The sequence below is a fragment of the Phoenix dactylifera genome, chromosome 6, assembly GCF_009389715.1.
Source record: "Phoenix dactylifera cultivar Barhee BC4 chromosome 6, palm_55x_up_171113_PBpolish2nd_filt_p, whole genome shotgun sequence".
Taxonomy (NCBI): Eukaryota; Viridiplantae; Streptophyta; class Magnoliopsida; order Arecales; family Arecaceae; genus Phoenix; species Phoenix dactylifera.
Window position 1 is genome coordinate 18,069,825 of NC_052397.1, and position 17,797 is coordinate 18,087,621.

The 17,797-nt window shown below is 39.5% G+C and overlaps 4 protein-coding genes across 6 annotated transcripts in view; 2 read left to right on the forward strand and 2 right to left on the reverse strand.

Annotated features, from left to right (window-relative positions):
- The window catches only part of LOC103707506 (calcium-transporting ATPase 3, endoplasmic reticulum-type), a 46,383-nt gene extending 44,101 nt beyond the window's left edge, over nt 1–2,282 (reverse strand). The window contains exons 1-4 of one of the 3 annotated variants that reach the window (XR_003385805.2): nt 1,922–2,278; nt 1,705–1,755; nt 1,558–1,591; nt 358–375 (exon numbers count right to left, since the gene is read on the reverse strand). Coding sequence is in view for 2 of the 3 variants with exons in the window: in XM_008792021.4 (XP_008790243.2) it covers nt 358–375; nt 1,558–1,591; nt 1,705–1,755; nt 1,922–1,954 (136 nt within the window). In the remaining variant the exon portion in view is untranslated. Of the gene's footprint in view, nt 1–357; nt 376–1,557; nt 1,592–1,704; nt 1,756–1,921 lie in introns of all 3 variants that reach the window. The other 2 variants (XM_008792021.4, XM_008792022.3) reach the window with 2 other exon arrangements.
- Nucleotides 2,283–5,287: 3,005 nt separating this feature from the next.
- LOC103707505 (glycosyltransferase BC10-like) lies at nt 5,288–9,950 on the forward strand. Its single transcript, XM_008792020.4, has 2 exons — nt 5,288–6,077; nt 8,972–9,950. The coding sequence occupies exons 1-2, from the start codon at nt 5,568–5,570 to the stop codon at nt 9,611–9,613; spliced, it is 1,152 nt and encodes a 383-aa protein (XP_008790242.2). The 5' UTR covers nt 5,288–5,567; the 3' UTR covers nt 9,614–9,950.
- Nucleotides 9,951–10,344: 394 nt separating this feature from the next.
- Nucleotides 10,345–11,525, forward strand: LOC103707504. Its single transcript, XM_008792019.4, has 3 exons — nt 10,345–10,617; nt 10,835–10,881; nt 10,995–11,525. The coding sequence occupies exons 1-3, from the start codon at nt 10,428–10,430 to the stop codon at nt 11,130–11,132; spliced, it is 375 nt and encodes a 124-aa protein (XP_008790241.1). The 5' UTR covers nt 10,345–10,427; the 3' UTR covers nt 11,133–11,525.
- Nucleotides 11,505–16,520, reverse strand: LOC103707503 (heptahelical transmembrane protein ADIPOR3). The gene is made up of 4 exons (XM_008792018.4): nt 16,190–16,520; nt 15,776–16,042; nt 12,972–13,284; nt 11,505–12,413 (listed from the first exon to the last, which is right to left on the reverse strand). The coding sequence occupies exons 1-4, from the start codon at nt 16,198–16,200 to the stop codon at nt 11,760–11,762; spliced, it is 1,245 nt and encodes a 414-aa protein (XP_008790240.2). The 5' UTR covers nt 16,201–16,520; the 3' UTR covers nt 11,505–11,759.
- Between the last annotated feature and the right edge of the window lie 1,277 nt (nt 16,521–17,797).

Sequence of the window (17,797 nt, forward strand, 5' to 3'; positions counted from 1 at the left end):
GATGCAGAAACAGTAAAATATTATAACACTGGGTTCTTAATTAAGTATACTTTCTGCTGAAGCTTGAGAATATAATCCTGAGAAATCAAACAGATATTTGTCTATATAGATGCTAAGGCCACAGAAGTTCCCAAACTGCCATCAGATGGCCAACAAAACTGTGCCATTAATTTATTTTATTTGCAATATTTCTGAAGATAATTGCAATGACAAGGGAAGTGTTCATCATATCATAACAAAGAATTAAGAGCACAATATATACGTCTTTCCAATAGAGAGGTAAAGGCATTATGCAACATTAGAAATACATACAAAGTAATGAAAATCAATAAGAAAACCACAGATATTATAACTTACTTTCTTCTTGGGGCAGCACTGCAGATCATGGAGAACATGCAGAGAAAGAAACAACAAAAAAATTAGTCTGATCTGCAGTGTAGAATACATAGATATTATACTCTAAAAAATCAGTAGCTGAAAATCCTCCAAGCTAATTAAGAAACTGTATCAAGAGCTTATCATTTTTCACATCACATTACATTTACTACTGTTTCGGCCATCAAGGTTATAAAGCAAAATACAAATTTACATCAACACAAGTTAACAATACCTAATAACTGAAATTTTCTGTTCATGAAAAAAATTCTAGACATCAATACATGACGTCTAGAATTGATTTCAATCAAAAAATGACATATCAGTAGCACAAAAGAACAGAAATGGAAGGTTTTTAACTTAGAACAAAAGAGAAGCTATAGGTACATGAGATATTGCCAGAACTTCAATGGACGAAAACTCTTAAATACACATGTAGTTATTTGAAAGTAGTTGAATTGTTGTATGTTATGTCAGTTGGAGAACTATCAAATTCATGAGATCAATATTAGGAGGTTTTGTCTCACTAGAACCTGAAAAGGAGCTTATAAGTGGTAGGAGGAAAAAATACTCCACCATGATAATGAGACAAATTAAAAACATTCATCCAGCAAAAGCATGTGGAAACTGTTAAATGGTGCTCAAGTTGATTAGCAATTTACAACAAGAAAAAGTAATACATCACAAGTCGATCAATGCTATGTGTATATGCCTGTGCTATCAGACGGTTAAAAAAAGAAATTACTTTCCCTCAAACATCAGTGCTTCCATTAAGGTGTACAGATCCCCAAAAGCTTTTCATGACAGTAAACTCGTTTCCAACCTTATCTGTAGTTGCATGCTCTACATGATATGCAGTGCATGGTGAGACTTCCCAAGTACGAATGATTTGAGCAATTCTGTAAGCCCACTACCAAATCCTATTTCGCACTAGATGAGTTGACCGGCCAATGATGAATTACCATACTACTAGACCTCTGTTTTTGTGAGCTGAAATCCAAATGATGGCAGGGCCGGTAAGCTTTAAATTTCTCAGATCACCTATTATCCTACGAGAGTGATAAAGCCCACCAAGCATGTGATTTTACTTTATGTAATTTTTTCACAGACAATAGCAGAGAAGACACAGTACCAAAAACGGTACAGTTCACAATGGCATCACTGAATAACAAGAATGCTTACCGTTTCTGCCGTATATCTGCGCATGTTCAGCAACCTGAAGTTTAAAACAAGAAAACGAAATTAAAACAGCAAAGCTTCAGTCCCAAGAACCGGCTCGGGCGAATTGAATTCTTGAACGGGCGGATCACGAGAGAAACGAATCGATACCTGAGCATCCGTAAGGCCCTTGGCCGGATCTACACCAAATGCTTCAAGAACCTGGCCACAAGATCACACACGAGAAAAACTCCATAAGAATCAAAAACCCTAACAATCAAAGATCCGGAACTCGAGCGGATACCACCTCCCGCGCCTCCACATTGGCTCCGATCGATCAAACGAGAGAGAGTAATAGATAGAAAGAGGGAGGAAGGAAGAGATTTACCTCGGCGATGGATTTAGCGTAGGCGTTCTCCATCGAAGAGATGGAGATCAATCTTCTGGAAGAGGAGAGCGAGAGATCTGATGAGGGCGTTGGGGGGAGGAGTTGTTTGGCTTATAAGCGAAGGGACTCTATCTTCGCTGTGGCAGGGCGGAGAAGCGCCCTCTCTCCTTCTCCGTGAGAAGAAAGACGGTCGGGGGTTTGGGTGCGGAACGCCCGACGGGGGACCGGAGCTGAGGGTTCTGAAAACGGGTCCGGGGGTCGCGCGGCGTCAAGGCGTATGGATGCGTGACGGTAACGCCTGCGAGGCAGCGGCACGTGAGTTGGAGGGGGATGGCGTGAGCTGGGAAAAGCCATCAAGGTTTTCCGTTACCATCACGGAGCTGATCCGCTGCACCCGATGGTCTGAAGGAGGGCGGTGAGGCTGGGGTAGTACTTGGCTAGACCATCCCACCCAGCCCAGCCTGCATTGGGCTAAATCCATCAAAAGTTGAATCCTATCCAACCTAACCCGACCCAGTCTGATGCTAAAATAGATTTTCAGGCCTATCCCTCGTCCACATGCATCTCTATCGCGAGTCTTTGTACACTTCTTCCATTTAAGCCATACTTCTTCTGTTTAAGTCCTGACATCAACTCAGGATCTTATCCAAAAAAACTAACCAAAAGATATTATTTGAATTTCTTGATCTTATATTAGTACCCAAAATTTATTCAACGAAATCGATGTAGGACTAAACACACGCTTGCACAGATTCTCACGTTAATGATTTATCCAATTTAGAGTACGAATGGCTTATAATATATTCAATGTAACTAGCAGTTTTTGGAGCCACAGGCAAGAGGCTGCAGTAGCTGTTGGTTTCAAATGATTCTGTTATGGTTGTATTAAGAGACACGTTGATTCTGCCATAAGCCCCGTCTAGATATCACATGAACCTAGGTGATAGAGTCATTCTTTGAAAGAAATCATTGAGGAGATGTGCTGAATGCCTTAGAAGATCAAAGAGAAGTACCAAACATGTTACATATTCATTGTCCCCCAAGCATATTGAATATTTGGTTTGACTGGCACTGAGAATAAAACATGTATCTCCTATGTTGGATAATACGAGCATATAATACGTCATGTTTTTTAATTGACTAATTCTCATTGCTGATATGGTATTATAAGTTAACGTGATATCCCGAAGATCGGAGTTTTGTTGGAACATGAGGAGACAAAAGAACAACATAAACGAAGTAAAAAACCAAATATTTAAAAAACAGGGATATAGTTCACGTATTTGAAGGTTGGAGTACAAGTACTAAATAGAACGATATCAATTTGTCCATCAAGAATAATTGATCATCCTCAACTCATCCATGCCGATCGTTTAGAGTACAGCGCATGTTATCATCAAAAAAAAAAAGAGGAGTACGCAATAGCAGACCCTTGAGAAGCATGGTCTAAAGCTTTATTTGATTTACTGGTAGAGTTTTTTTTTAATAGAGCTTTTAATTAAAAATTGATTGCTATTTGACAACCATAATTTTAAATGCTATGAAACTTTGCCATTCAGTATCAAATGGATGGGAGGTGGGCAGCATAGAAGTTGGTATTTGAGGCAAAATGAAATGACGATAATATCAAAATATCTTTTTTATTAAGAGAGAGATGGAGGGAGGTCTACCTACATCATCATTATTTAGATCCAATTGTTTAATAAATGCACGCCAATTGAACCTAGAGTCTTTAATTGTTAGGGCAAACCCTAATTTTTAAAGACATTATCTTTCATTACAATTGTTTAGATATCATATCCTGCAGCACTAATATTTTTTGCAAAATCTCTCTTATTAGCACGAAGGAATTGAATTTGATTATATTTAACCATGCATTTGTTGCATCACAAAGTAAGCTCCTTGAACTAAATGATAAGTAAAATTAGGATCAACAAACATGCTTTTCACCAATTACAAAAAGAGATATCACGCAAAGAAAGTGAATTTGGTGATATAAGATAGGAATTTATTAGCAATAACAATGATAATGATGGCAATAGTGAGTGTGACAATGATGGTGGTGGTGATAGTAGCCACAATAGAGTGGCTATTGGCAAGAGTGAAGGTTGGTTGAGAGTTCGGATTCTTTGCAGTGTGATTTTTGCACTGCGGAATCATGTGCCAATATGGATAACCATCATATCATCCATTTCGAAAACGGATAGCTCTCATTTATTCCAAGAGATGTCTCTATACTTTTCAATGTGAAGCACAACATGCAGGAAGTTAAGGAAGAGCTATATATCTCCGAGACGGATAACATGGTGGCTATCTACAATGGTACCACTCTTTGTATTATAAAAGTTGCACCACAAAAGATCCCATTTCAAATAGTTGATGGTCACAAGGAATTGATGATGGATAGTAGTATGATAATAGATATGGGTGAAAATTCTAATAGCAAAAATGTATCGCTACTTATGGATGGTAATTGAGATAGCGGCCTTGTCAATAGTGTTGGTGATACAAGCATGATAACATCAGTGGAGTGATGGTCTCGGGATAATTTATTATTCCAGTTCTACTTTGAAAATTTTATAATACAAAAATATTTTCTTAAAAATAAAAAAAAGAAAGAAAGCACTTCTTGTATTCCAAAATTTGTCAATTTTCTTCCTCTAAAAGAAGATAAGCGGAAGAATAGGTGGTAGAGAATAATAGAATTTCCTGACCCGTGTATCCAATGTAAAGGTGGTAGTTACTATAGCGAGGGAAAGCAAACAAAATGGTAGTAGCATTGTAATATTGGGGGCAATATGTCATTATAATTATTCTAATTTAAATTTAAATTACCGCATCCAACAATCAAACTCAAAATAATAATATTTTCTGAAATATATCCAAAAAATAATGCACGCTCGGACTTTATAGCAACAAACTGGCAGCTGAAGCGTTGATTAAAAGCTAAAATACCAACTTTGCTCTTAGCAGCCCCTAAAATAGATAGTTAGGATCTTCTTTGAGGCACCACACGACATAATCCATTTTTTGTAATTTCAATATATTTTTTTGAAAACAAAAAACTTCGTATCGACAATCGAACGTGTTTCTTTGGATTTTGGTTTTTCTGCTTTTTTTTTTGTTGGAACAAAAACGGGTGAATAAATAAAGAAAGCGATACGTAACGGGGAAGTGCCTCTTTCTATCTCGAGAAATCGAAAATCATGTCTAACGGTAATCCTAGCTAAAAACAGCACAGGATTCATCCAGAGAACCGTTGATCGTAGTTCGTTTTTCCGGGTAGCTCGGCTCAGGTAAAGATGACGAGCATCGAGATGCCGCCTTCTTTTTCAGGATATATATCTCCGCATTACTGCTGTTTTAGCTGGGCGGCTCCAAAAAAAGCGCTTCCGTCGCCCCATTACTCCTCCCAACGCCGGCCCCACTCCCCACCTGTCTCCGTTCGTTAGATCTCGTCCCCATCCATTCGCCTCCAACTCCACTCTCCCCCGCACCTAACTTTCGAGAAATCCCTCCTTACCCCTTCCTCTCAGATCTGAGCCCCTTCTCCCATGAAGAGAGGGCTCCGGAATTCGACATTTCCTTTCCGAGATACGATCTAGGTTTTGAGTTGGTCCCCTGGATCCCTTCCGGTCTCCGAAAGATGCAGACGAGGGTATCCTCGATGGAGGACATCAAGGATTCGTTGCAGAGGGCTCAGCCCAGGGTCGTCCCTCTGGTTCTACTGAAGGTTTTTGTACTTTTCCTTCCTCTCGGCGTCGGGTTCTCGGCGCTTAGTCTGTACATGACGAGGAATTTAAAGGTTCAAAATGTGGTCTTCCAAGCGAGGGCCGGTTTCCAACCTTGCGTCGAGGAGCAGAGCAGTCTCGATTGGTGGATCAGGCCTCCGTCCAATTTGATGCATAATATGAGCGATGAGGAGCTCCTTTGGCGGGCGTCGTTCGTGCCGCAGGTGAAGAAGTATCCCTTCAAAAGGGTACCGAAGATTGCGTTCATGTTCTTGACCAGAGGGCCGTTGCCGCTGTCTCCTCTGTGGGAGAAGTACTTCAAGGGGCATAAAGGGCTCTACTCGATCTATATCCATGCCCTGCCGTCGTACCAGGGGAACTTCACTTCAGACTCGGTGTTCTATCGGAGGCAAATCCCCAGTAAGGTATCATTTATTTATTTATTATTATTATTATACTGCTGCCGCTGCCGCTGCCGCTGCCGCTGCTCCTCCATATATGCTAGTCTCGTAATTTTGCATACGAAAAACCATTTTTCGCATTTTTTTTATCTGTTAATTGTTTCATCTTTCGAAATCGCTCTTCATTATGTGATCTTCTGGTTTATTTTTCAATATTTGGATGTATACAGACAAGTAGAACATAACTTATCAAATATATTCGGACATGGCTATTTGTATTTGAGCTTGCTATCCAAGGTCTATTGCAAGTGCTTTTAAAAACCATTTCTTTGCTTGGTCTCCACCCCATCACTCTGTTCCTTCGACTCTTATAGCAGAACCCCTTCTATCCGAGGTTTTGAGGATCCCTTGGAGTGTACTCATTAACCTAGTCTACCCAATTGTGCATACTCTATTACCCTCTCAGTTGCCAAAGTGGCAACAATCGAAGCTACATCTAATTTTGATGATTTAAAGCCTCAATAGTTATTGTCAAATTTTAGTGTTGATGCCATTTGATTGCTAGCCAAAAGTGCATTTGTGTTCTATACTTCTATCATTCTTCTTTTTTTTTTGTTTATACTCATTATTTTTGATTTGGAGCTTGCTTGTAAGATACATAATTAAACTTTGTCATTTCGGATAAGTGAAATTGTATTTCTGCTGTTGAGTATAGTATTCGATTTTGATGAAGTTTACTTTATTCTAACAAACTTGCTGAAGGTTTTTTTTCCTTTTGGTGTATTGTAGCTTTGATGCACCTGTCGATAATAGCCTAATTTTTGACAAAAATACATAGGGATATGTCGCTGCACCAAGTCTTTAAAATTGCCATGTGGTAGAGTGAGGTACATCCTGCATCTGGTAAAAATTTAGGTTTACACTGATTTATCTGTGAATGTGCAATGGCACGATAAAGATCATGACTTGGGGCAATCCAATGTTGAGGACCAAACACATACCCTGTCCTGGACATCAAATGTTAGGTGAGATGTCTTGGTGTCATTGCTGAGATCTTCAGTTCTTTGTATAAACATCTGGAATCTTATAATTTAGATATTTAGCCTGATATTATGCCCTACTGTGGAGCTTTCTCCCTGACCGGAGTTTCATTCTTCGGCAGGATACATGAAAATAAAGCAACCTATCCACGCCATATTCATGTATATGCTGTTTAGGGGCATGTGGAAGCACCAATTGCTTTCCTTGTTGACCAAGCATCTGGAGAAAATATATGCTTTGAAGTTTGCACCACCTTTACTTCAGCTAGGATAGGATCATTGCATCTTTGATAATCTCCACCATGCCTTCAGCTATAACTTGAGACAGTCAGGAGTCTAATGACTCTATTTTGACCCAACCAACTACATTGGAGGTTGCTTGGGCCAAATGATCAAAATTGTTTATGAGAACCGCACCCCCCCCCCCCCCCCCCCAAATGTGTGAAACAGTATCTTTTTGTATTGGTCTTGAATCTTGACACATTCATGATAAAAATATCTTGGACCTTGAGTAATGGCATCATATTCTAGTTCCTGTAGATAAAATGCTGTTGATCAAGGCAAAGCGAGTAAAAGGAGTGAAAAAAAAGGTGCAAGGCCGAGTATTGGATTGATTGGAAGAGATGCAAAATGAGTATAAAGTAACAACCGAAAAGAACTCCGATATTTTGTTATTACTATTTCAGAGGTTTTGGTATTATATCGCTAGATCGTAGAAGTGAAGTGTGCCATGTAAAACAACGCATTTTCTTGTGATTATTACTGCTAGAAGTTTTGGTTGTTTGTAGAATGCATTATTTTTTTTCTTTGGAAAGTAGATCTAGTTGTAGATTGTTCTGGCCATGAATGGGCCACATGTTCTATGATCCATAAACCATATAGGTAGAAAAGCAGTAGGTACAATGCTTGCCTTTTTGTGTTGAATTGTATTGGGTTGTTAAATATGTTCGCACTCAGGTTTTTCCAGTGCCTTTCAGAAGGGAACAACTGAAATGATGCTGTTTGTCTAGAGTTTTTTTTTTTTTTCCCTTCATTCTCCTCTTAAGCTGTATCAGTGATTGAACATTAAGGCTAGCTGAAAGGTTGCTAGTTAAAGTCTTAACAGTCTCCTTTTGGTTTGATAACTGGAGGATTGACTATGATTCGAGATATTTCTGACAAATCAATTTCAGATTTTGATCATATGGCTATTTTTTCATCTAGCAGACATCTCTTAGCTCTGTAAAGAGCAAAACATTCATTAATTTATTAGTTTAGAAGGATGGTTTGCTAGCTATAAGATTGTGATTCGACTAGGGAGGAGTACACCCTCCATCCATCATCAAAAGAGCATCATAAACATCCTATGCATCATTATTGTATATAAGCAGGATCCTCATAGAAGTACATGAGGGCGTATCTATCAATACTGCAGGGTTTTCATCTTATAAAGGTCATTCACTAAGAGGGAACGACAGGCCAATCATCTTTGATAATTTGATGACTGCATGATGGCTGGTGTTACTGTAAAGTAATTCTAGTAAATTCAGAAGGTATAGAAGCGCCAGTTAATTCTGAAATACTTTAAGCTAGCAATTTTTATCTGCTTTGTATTTTATCCATTACGGGAACTTTTGTAAGCATAGTTTTAAGTGCTGGTTGTTGTTAATTTATCTGCAGAAGCATATTTGTTTTTTCATGGGAATTTTGTAATCATTTTTGGACTGCATGACTAAGCATAGTGACTCTTTAATGTCTAACAATTCATCATAGTTGTGTCAGTTGAGTGTTACAAAGAAAGAAATTTGATACATTGATTGTTTTTTTATATGTTCCAATTGTTGTCTAAATCATCTCCCTTCTTTATACCTTGTCATAACTTGGAGTTCTGACCTGCAGGTATCTGAGTGGGGGCAGATGAGCATGTGCGATGCTGAGAGACGACTCCTTGCAAATGCACTGCTAGATCTTTCCAATGAATGGTTTGTTCTGCTGTCTGAATCATGTATCCCGCTGTCTAACTTCAGCATTGCCTACCAATACTTGATGAGATCTAGGCACAGTTTTATTGGGGCTATGGATGATCCAGGACCTTTTGGAAGGGGACGATACGACTTGAACATGGCACCTGAGGTCAACATCACACAATGGCGTAAAGGCTCTCAGTGGTTCGCAGTTAGTCGGAAACCTGCAGTCAGCATGGTGAAGGATACCACGTACTATCCGAAGTTTGAAAAATTCTGCAAGCCAAATTGTTACGTGGATGAACACTACTTTCCTACCATGCTCACCATTGAATCGCCACATCTTCTGGCAAATAGAACTATTACTTGGGTAGACTGGTCGAGGGGTGGTGCTCACCCAGCAACATTTGGGAGGGCTGATATTACTGAAACATTTCTGAAGAGTATTCTTGAGGGAACTACATGTCCATACAATAACCAGTCCATATCTGTTTGTCACCTGTTCGGCAGGAAGTTTGCTCCAAGTGCTTTGGAGCCTCTTCTACAGCTAGCACCCAAGATGCTTGGATTCAGTTAGGCAAGGGAAGATATGGATGCATAAGACGCTAATCTTTCATTCTGCCATTATGGTGGCTCAGTTTTCAGCAGATCTGTTCGGGAATCATTCTTCTAGGAAATTAATAGACCTATCTCAGTAGTGAAACCCTTCAATATTTTTCTCCCTCATCCATTACCTTCTCATAATTCTTCCTCTGTATAGCAAAATACCAGATATGGTACTCACAATGCTATTTGAATGGCAGGGTTTCATTTATGTAATTCGCTAGCATGAAGCAATTAATTCTGCTCTATTTTGGTAGGTCCAGCATGTTCAATTTCCTGATTACACAAATTAATCAAATTGATATTCTGCACATTCAGCGGTTATTCTAACATACTTGTTATTTTATAGTTAGTATGTTCGCTTGTCGTAGAAGCTATTGCATAAAATCTACAAGAACTGCTTACAGCGTGGGGTTCATAAAGATAATTTCCTAGTGTGACCGAAGTGCTTATCTCGTTATGCCAAATAGATTCGATCAATTTAGTCAGTTATCTTACAGAATATAACACTGATAAGGTAATGAACCCCGCAAGAAATATGGGAACCAAACGTGAGTTGTCCAAGATCAGCCTAGCTGAAGCTTCTATATCAGAGCTGAAAAAAAGATCACATTTGAAATAATATTGACAGTATGGATAATTCTGTTCAATCTTATCCATAAAGAATCTTGTGGTTCTGCTTGCATGCGTGCATTCTAAATCCTGGAACCTAAGCATCTCCACCTCAGAAAGGGGGAAGGAAAACAGGGACCGGGGTGGAAAGCGGGAGCGGAACAAGTGATAGATCCATGGCTCTGCCTTGGGGAACCCTCCCTCTAAAGAACAAGCCAGCTGCTTCTTCCGAGGGAGAGATCCATTGTCTCAGAACTTTCGTTAAATTAGTTCAGGTAAAGGTAGTTAGAAGGAGCCTATTGCCTCTGCTTGTGTCAACAGCCACACTCCCACAAGGCAACGACTCAAAGAAGGACCTTCTTCAAGGTATTCAATGCAATTTCTGAACCTTGCTCCTAGTGATTACTTGTAGGGAGCAAAATAAATTAGTGTTTGGTTGTCCTTTAATTGATGTTCCGTTTAATCGAATATACAATGCTATGATTGTGGATCATGGAATGTGATGTAATTATCAATGACAGTGCAATTGCACTTCAGCCAGAAAATTTTCTTGATGATATAACTCAATATTTTATGCTGTCAGAGTATCTAAAGAGGTCCAAAGAGAACAAAGCAAGAAATGACAAAGAGGTCCATGTTTCCTTGTTTAAAATCTTTTTCAAAGAAGTAAATATATGAAGAAATCAACTTGATGTTTTTAGAAATTAACGAATTGGTAGCTTGCTGGGCTTTGATTTCCTCAGAGACTAGATGATTACTACAAGCGGAACTACAAGGATTACTTCGAACTCATTGAAGGTTCAGCGAGAGACAAGAAAGAGGAGCTGCTTTCTGAATCTGAAAGGGGCATCCGTGCATGGCTTGAGAAGAATAAGAAATAATGGAGAGCAGCTCACCAGACTCCTCTGCAACTGCGACCATGATGCAAATAGTGGAGACTGGAGAGCATGCTCGATTTTGCTAATATCTATGCTTTGTAGCAGAATTTGGACGATTCTGATCCTGGCCTTGGCACTTGATATCGAGAGGACAAGCAGCTTGGTAGCATCATGGGGTCATGGCCACCAGGTGCCCACTCTGCACTCGAATGATTTCCTAATGGTTAAATGACCAGCTGTGCTTTTAGTTTGACCAAGTCCTATCATAATTTATCTGGAGCAAGTCTTGAAGAAATTTAACACTTGTAGCATGCCCAAGGCTCTCTATCAAGAAGATGGATTACACCACAGACACATTTTTAAAGTAATACTGAGAACTTCCAACTATTTGTATCATTTAACCGAATCCTCATGCATATCAGAACTAACCAACAGCCATGATGTTTATTCTGCTGTGTTCTGAAAAGGTGCCAATACATGGTACTACGAGAAGCTTGAATTCTCTGATAATTTTCAAATTTGCTAAAACTGCTAGTTTGGAGAAGATTTGATTTGAGCCCTGCCGCAAGAATACATCTTATAACATACAAGCTCATGGAGAGCTACAGCCAGATGTCTCGTACAGCAATGCTAGCATCCTTCCATATCTCTCCATTTTAGGTACACTAGCCCTGCCTGGTAGTGTATGTAAGCCCCGGCAACGACTAGCACATGGAAGAGCTGGTGACTATGCCCTGCGATGTCGAATTTTCCAGGCATCCACCGTTCTGGAATTCTTGTAGCATATACCAGCGCCCCTAATCCATATGAAAGCCCCATCAACACCTCATACCCGGTTGTGTGGATTGCCTCCGGTTGATTCCAGAAAACTGCCAACTTGTGCACCACTGGCACCACCCCCGATATGCCCATGCCGAAAAATAGACTTGCCCTTATAACTCGGAACTCCGGGCTTTGGAAGACTTCAAAGAGCGAACCGCAGATGGTGGCTATACCAAGAACGGTTATGAAGCTGAGGTAGAGGTTGCAGAAGAAGGGGTTGCACATGAAAGAGTAGTACACCATGGGGTAGAAGGATGTTGTGATGAGGGCAGCAATCCCAGCATAATCAAGGCGCAGCATTATGTATGCAAACCGCCGGGAGTGGCACGATAGAAGGTGGCACGCGCTGCTGGCAAGAAGGCAAAACATGGCTCCACCTAAAAAGGCAAAAAACGGCCAACGTGGAATTGGCCTTACCAGCAGTGGTGCTATCATGTTAGCCATGTCATCTTTAAAGCTCCGCTGCATATCCGACATATCATGGGCTTTAAGTTAGTGTTGTGGTAATAATTCAAGAAAGAATGATTGTAACATGGCACTGACTAAAGGTTTAAATTAAATATAATTGTAAAAGATTGATAACTATAAAACCACTTAAATATACTGGACACAACAGCAATAACAGCGTAAATAAACTTTGCACTTGCTGAAGACAAGTGTTTCTGTCCCATATTCAAGTCCGATATAAAGTCCAAGAAAGAAAAAAGGAGGAAGAAGAAGAAGAGGAATAAAGAAAGATGTCCAAAATTTGTTTATGTATTTTTGTAGCGGGAAGAGTATATATAATATTTGAGAATATCATATTTGTATTGATTCTTGCAAATGAATCTCAGTGGAAAAGCATAGCTTACTGCAGAACCAACATGCCTATCAACTTACGGAAAACAAATACATTCTTAGAATTTTAAAAGTTCTACTATATGTCACTAAACATGCCATATCAAGACAAATTTCTCAAAATAAATGTAATATGCTAGCAGAAATTTGAATAAAACGGTGAGGGTCTGCAGGAGCACATACATTTGTCTGATTTGTGTGGCTAAATCTCTGAGGCAAACAATTTGACAGAAGTTCCAGAAGGTGCAAGCGGGGTAGAGATGGAAACATGTCCATAGAAGCCAAGGAGGTCTTGAATTCATCTTTTAATCTTTGCAAATCACGTAGGTGTGGCAAAGAAGGAAGACAAGCCATAATTTCTGACTGGATCTTTTGTAAATGAGCTCTTTTCAGGGCATCTGGCAAATGTTGCAATGACTGGAGATCTACCACCTGTGGAACCTTCATTGCAGTGTATATGGTCAAAGCAAGAAACAGAAAGAACCCGATCAAGTGCCTGAACCATTAATGTGAATAGTGTGAGTAACAAACACAAGCTTTAACGGGTCACCAAAATAAATCACATAATGTTGCTCACACAGTATGAATCAAAGTTTTGAAACAACCAAGCTCCACAACATAAGCAAGGAAGAGAAGTAGATAACAAAAGCTTCCTCAAAGTCTTATGATTCATGATAATGGAATTCATAGAGATTAGTAGCTATAGGTATCAGGAATTTAAATAGGACTTCTGAAAGCTACCAACCATTTCCTGGTTTCCGAATCAGTCCAAATTCACCGTTGTTCATGAAAGATTAATCTTACATTTCCCTTCCTAAAATTCAATGGCTTCAATCCCTTGTTGACACAACATTTGCAAAAACTGAATTACATAATCATGATTCTTTTTTATTTAAAAAATTGCCAGTTTGCGACGTTTCATGGCCAAAAATTTAAAATTTTAAAGACAATCCTTTTTCTTGAGTGAACTGTAGATAATATAGACTTCAGTATTAAGAGAAAGATACATAATTCAGGATAGAAAAAACTAAATTATTGAAATAAACCTACGTTGGTGAAGGTGAGTTTGAAGATAGAACAATTTTTTCTATTATGTATTCTCGATTGATGCAGCCTCGGATGCTTCAATTATTAATTTGAGTATCGAGCGAAAGGTTACACATATGGGTTCTATATTATAGGTCAATCTTATTCCACTAGTACCAATAGTCAGCACAAAGGAAGAAGCACGGAGGGTGAGTCAGGGCCTAAGATCAGGCCGAAAGGCATCGTCGATGGTCAACAGGTGAATATTCATGTACTACCTCTTGTTAGTCCCGAGGGGTGGAGGAGGGTAGGTTAGCCGGAAGATGGTTATTGGTTCACTGTTAGCATTACTGCGCTTAAGCATGATTCTTTTTGTCATAGAAATTTGAAACTATAAAGTTGGAATTATCTAGAAGATGTTTGGTGGCTAGAAAAGGGGCCTAAATGGAAGATATAGAGTTAGAGGAAGGGAAAGTCTGCGCAAAATGAAATTCTTTGAGCATTTCACCACAATTTATGGTTACACCAGAAGACCTATTTATAGAATCCTATATGTCCAATACAGATAAAGGAAAGAAAAATGAACATAGAAAAATATAATACTTCAAGAAGAGGAGGAAGCATGGGGAAAGTGTAGACAGGAAGAGGATAGCCTTGCATCTATCAAATAAGAAACACGTGGGAGTCCAAGCAAAAACAAAATGAATCCTTGAAAGATCAAATTCTGAGGATGGACTGGCTTCTACATGTACGAGTTAAACTAATGCCATGCCCAAGGAATAAAGATAAATATAAACCCTTGTTAGATTTGGTTCATGGTAAGTTTCTTTTGAAGAAAAGCAATATCAAACAGTCTACAAAACCCAAATATGAGTTACAACCAAAAGACAGCTCATCTAACCCCAACTCGAGAGAAATTTCGAAAAACTTTCTCAAAATTTAAAAAGCCAACCACTTTTAATATCGTATATGACCGTCACAGATTGGCAATTTGTTGATATTAGTATTGAAAGAGTTGGTTACAAAATTCCACTATCTAATTCATTCTCTATGGTTCCTCCTTGAATCATGTAGATCTGATCCATGAACCTAAATAGCATTTTTGCAGTAACAAAATCTGCACAAGGCTTTCCATAATGCAAAATTCATCCCCATTTCACTGAATTGCCTTGTATTCCGTATTGCAGCATCTGAGTGCTGTTTCATTTACATAAGCAGATCTTGGCAAGAATCCTAATTCATAAGCCCATCCTTTTAATCAATCCCAACCTTTTCAAACTCTAGATATTTGGTCCTTCATCAAAATTATATCGACTTTTATATGGTAAAAGCATAGACCAAGATACAACAAAACCCATTGATTGGGAACAGCTAGGATTGCTAAATGATACGTTTTCTCCTTCATAAATAGTAAAGCGAGGCAAAATTCTGACTCATGGAATTATGGAGAAGGGATTAAATTGCAGACCTTTTGTAGCAATCAGTGGAGGTGCACAACATAGTAATTTAGACCTAAGAAAATATACACCAGGCCCTTCAGATTATGTTGGGCGATCATCATCTGAATTAACAAATTGGTTGGATCAATAAAACTAAGATTTTTGAAAGAAACTAAAATTATATGCATGCACGAATCTGGACAACAATCTTCCCTTTGCTCCAATCTCAACTGTCTGTAATCACGTGATATCTTTCTCTTCACACCAGACACCAATTCAAAATTCTCTAATTTTCTGTACAGAACAATCGTTTCCTAACAGGAGAGAGAACCTAACCCAATCCACCAGCCCAGATGAAAACATCACCGGTGAGAGGAAACCTTAATTGGAAAAACGCAGCTAGAGGGCGAATAAACAAGAAATTCAACGAAAAAGATCCAATCTTGGGTGCACGGGCAAAGGAAAAGATCCGATCTTTGGCAAATTAACAGAGGGATTCATCAAAGAAAAATCCGATCTTACGTCCAAACATTGAGGGTCTCGTTGTGGATGGTGAAGATGCTGAGTAGGGTCTGCTTCAGGGGCCATTCAGCCCGGTAATGGCGCAATATGTACTCGTTGTCCTTGAGATAGCCGGGCAACGTATGGTACTCCACCAGCTGGTACTTCACCCGCTTCCAGAGCCTCCTCCCCTTGCCTTCCTTCCCTCCGGAGAAGCTCTCGAACTCGTCCGAATCGGCCCCGACAAGCGGCGGCTCCGCGCTCTCCATCACGCCCCCTAAAAAGTCCCTTCCAGAAAAAAAAAAAACTCTCTCAGAAAGGAGGAAACGGAGATAGAGAGAACCCCAAAGCACCGATAGGAAAGGGGAAGGAAGCCTCGCGGCCCGAGTCACACCGTCTATATATAGAAAGAACGAAACAGAGAGCGAGTCGTACCGTTTATACATAGAACGAACAAATCGAAGGGAGATGGAGGGGATGGAAGGCGAAAGAGACGGCTCCAAAAAATATCCAAAAGCTTTCAGTTCTCGACGAGAGATCGACGAGAAAGAGAGCGGAATCGTTCTTAGTTATATTCGCTTCTGGATTCCTTTCACGGAGAAGCAGAGGTTCCGTCGCGGAGGAAAAGAGGTGATAGGGATCGCGGTGATCCAACCCCACCCGGCATCCGGACGCCTCGAAACTTCGGGTTAGCTCCATAGCTCGTCGGAGCAGCCAGTAGTCCGATTCATCTCGGCCCGTACATGACGCGCCCAGATGCGCAATAGTAGGGCTTTTTTACGCATCATAATGCTTATGGTGACACCGATATTGCAGCGGACCGTCGAGATCCGACCACCGGTAAACGGTGGACGTAGCCCCGCCCACGTATCGGTATTTCGCTGTCTCTAGAATAAAGCGCATTATAAGAAAGGATCTTACACCGGGATTAGGTACTGCCCACGTGTATCTGAGTCATCAACACGAATCATGACCACACGTGTATCGCGATAGCCTTCGTTCTGGGCAGTGTTTAGAGCACGTTTGAGAATATGATTGGGTGAAAAGGCTGAATCCTGGATGAAAGGAACAGCTTGGGAGAAAACGGATCTGCAGACCGAATGAGTCCGCGTTTCGTGGATCTCTGGGAAAGCTAGACGCTGCGAGCGTTTTGAAATTTTCTTCCGAGCGGTTTATTTAAGTTGATCCTGCGTAACACGTTAGCAGTTCCGTGGTGATTGGGGTTTAGGGCCCATTTGTTTGGTAGGGATAAACATAACAACTGTTCCCTTTAATTTACCGCCGATTTCGACTTGGTCCGTACACACTTGGCATTTCATGTTGAGCGGTGTATATGATTAGGTAATATCTTTTTCCATATTATTAAACATAAAATGACTGTTGAATCAAGACCATGTCTGATTGCCGAAAAAGTTGAAAAACTAATCTTATTTTTGGTTGAATAAACAAAATAAAAATTTTTACTTTAGGTATGCCGACTATTCTTGATATTTATGTTCTTTTGTTGTTATTTTTATGAACAATCATCTTTCTCAGAAAAAACAAATTAGATATTTAAAGCATGTTTGGTGTTACTGTTGCTTTTTGAAAAAAAAAATTTAAAGCAAAGGTAATATTTTACTTTCTCCTAAACATATTTTTTAACTATTCTTTCATATGCCTAATTCTTGGATAATATTATTAAATATATATATTTTTTTAAAGAGGGTAAGTTTAGGTTTTCTGAATGAAAGACTGTCATAGTCTTTTGGAGCATCGTCATCTATGATGCTTTGAGATATGCAATCACACTTGATCACGTGCAGTCATGTGCAATTATATAGAATCATACATTTTTATGATGATCTTTTTTTTTTTTGTGAGGATGTAATTTTCTGCTTTGAAACACTTTTTTTTAACCATCCAGACAACTAGACAAAGTGTGCCGGTAGTGAGATATTGAATTGAAAATATTTGTGGCACACAAGCAAATACGGCCGAACATCTAACTGGTTGCGTCATAATACCTGAGAAATGGTCATTGTCTAATAGGTACATATCTTC

Coding starts and splice junctions, on each gene's coding strand:
- LOC103707504 (XM_008792019.4), top strand. CDS start 10,428: ATGGCTCTGCCTTGGGGAACCCTCCCTCTAAAGAACAAGCCAGCTGCT. Junction 10,618..10,834: donor AAAGAAGGACCTTCTTCAAG/GTATTCAATGCA, acceptor TTATGCTGTCAG/AGTATCTAAAGAGGTCCAAA. Junction 10,882..10,994: donor AAGCAAGAAATGACAAAGAG/GTCCATGTTTCC, acceptor TGATTTCCTCAG/AGACTAGATGATTACTACAA.
- LOC103707505 (XM_008792020.4), top strand. CDS start 5,568: ATGCAGACGAGGGTATCCTCGATGGAGGACATCAAGGATTCGTTGCAG. Junction 6,078..8,971: donor GGAGGCAAATCCCCAGTAAG/GTATCATTTATT, acceptor TCTGACCTGCAG/GTATCTGAGTGGGGGCAGAT.
- LOC103707503 (XM_008792018.4), bottom strand. Junction 13,285..15,775: donor GAGACCCTCAATGTTTGGAC/GTAAGATCGGAT, acceptor TTAATGGTTCAG/GCACTTGATCGGGTTCTTTC. Junction 12,414..12,971: donor GCCACACAAATCAGACAAAT/GTATGTGCTCCT, acceptor TCGGATATGCAG/CGGAGCTTTAAAGATGACAT.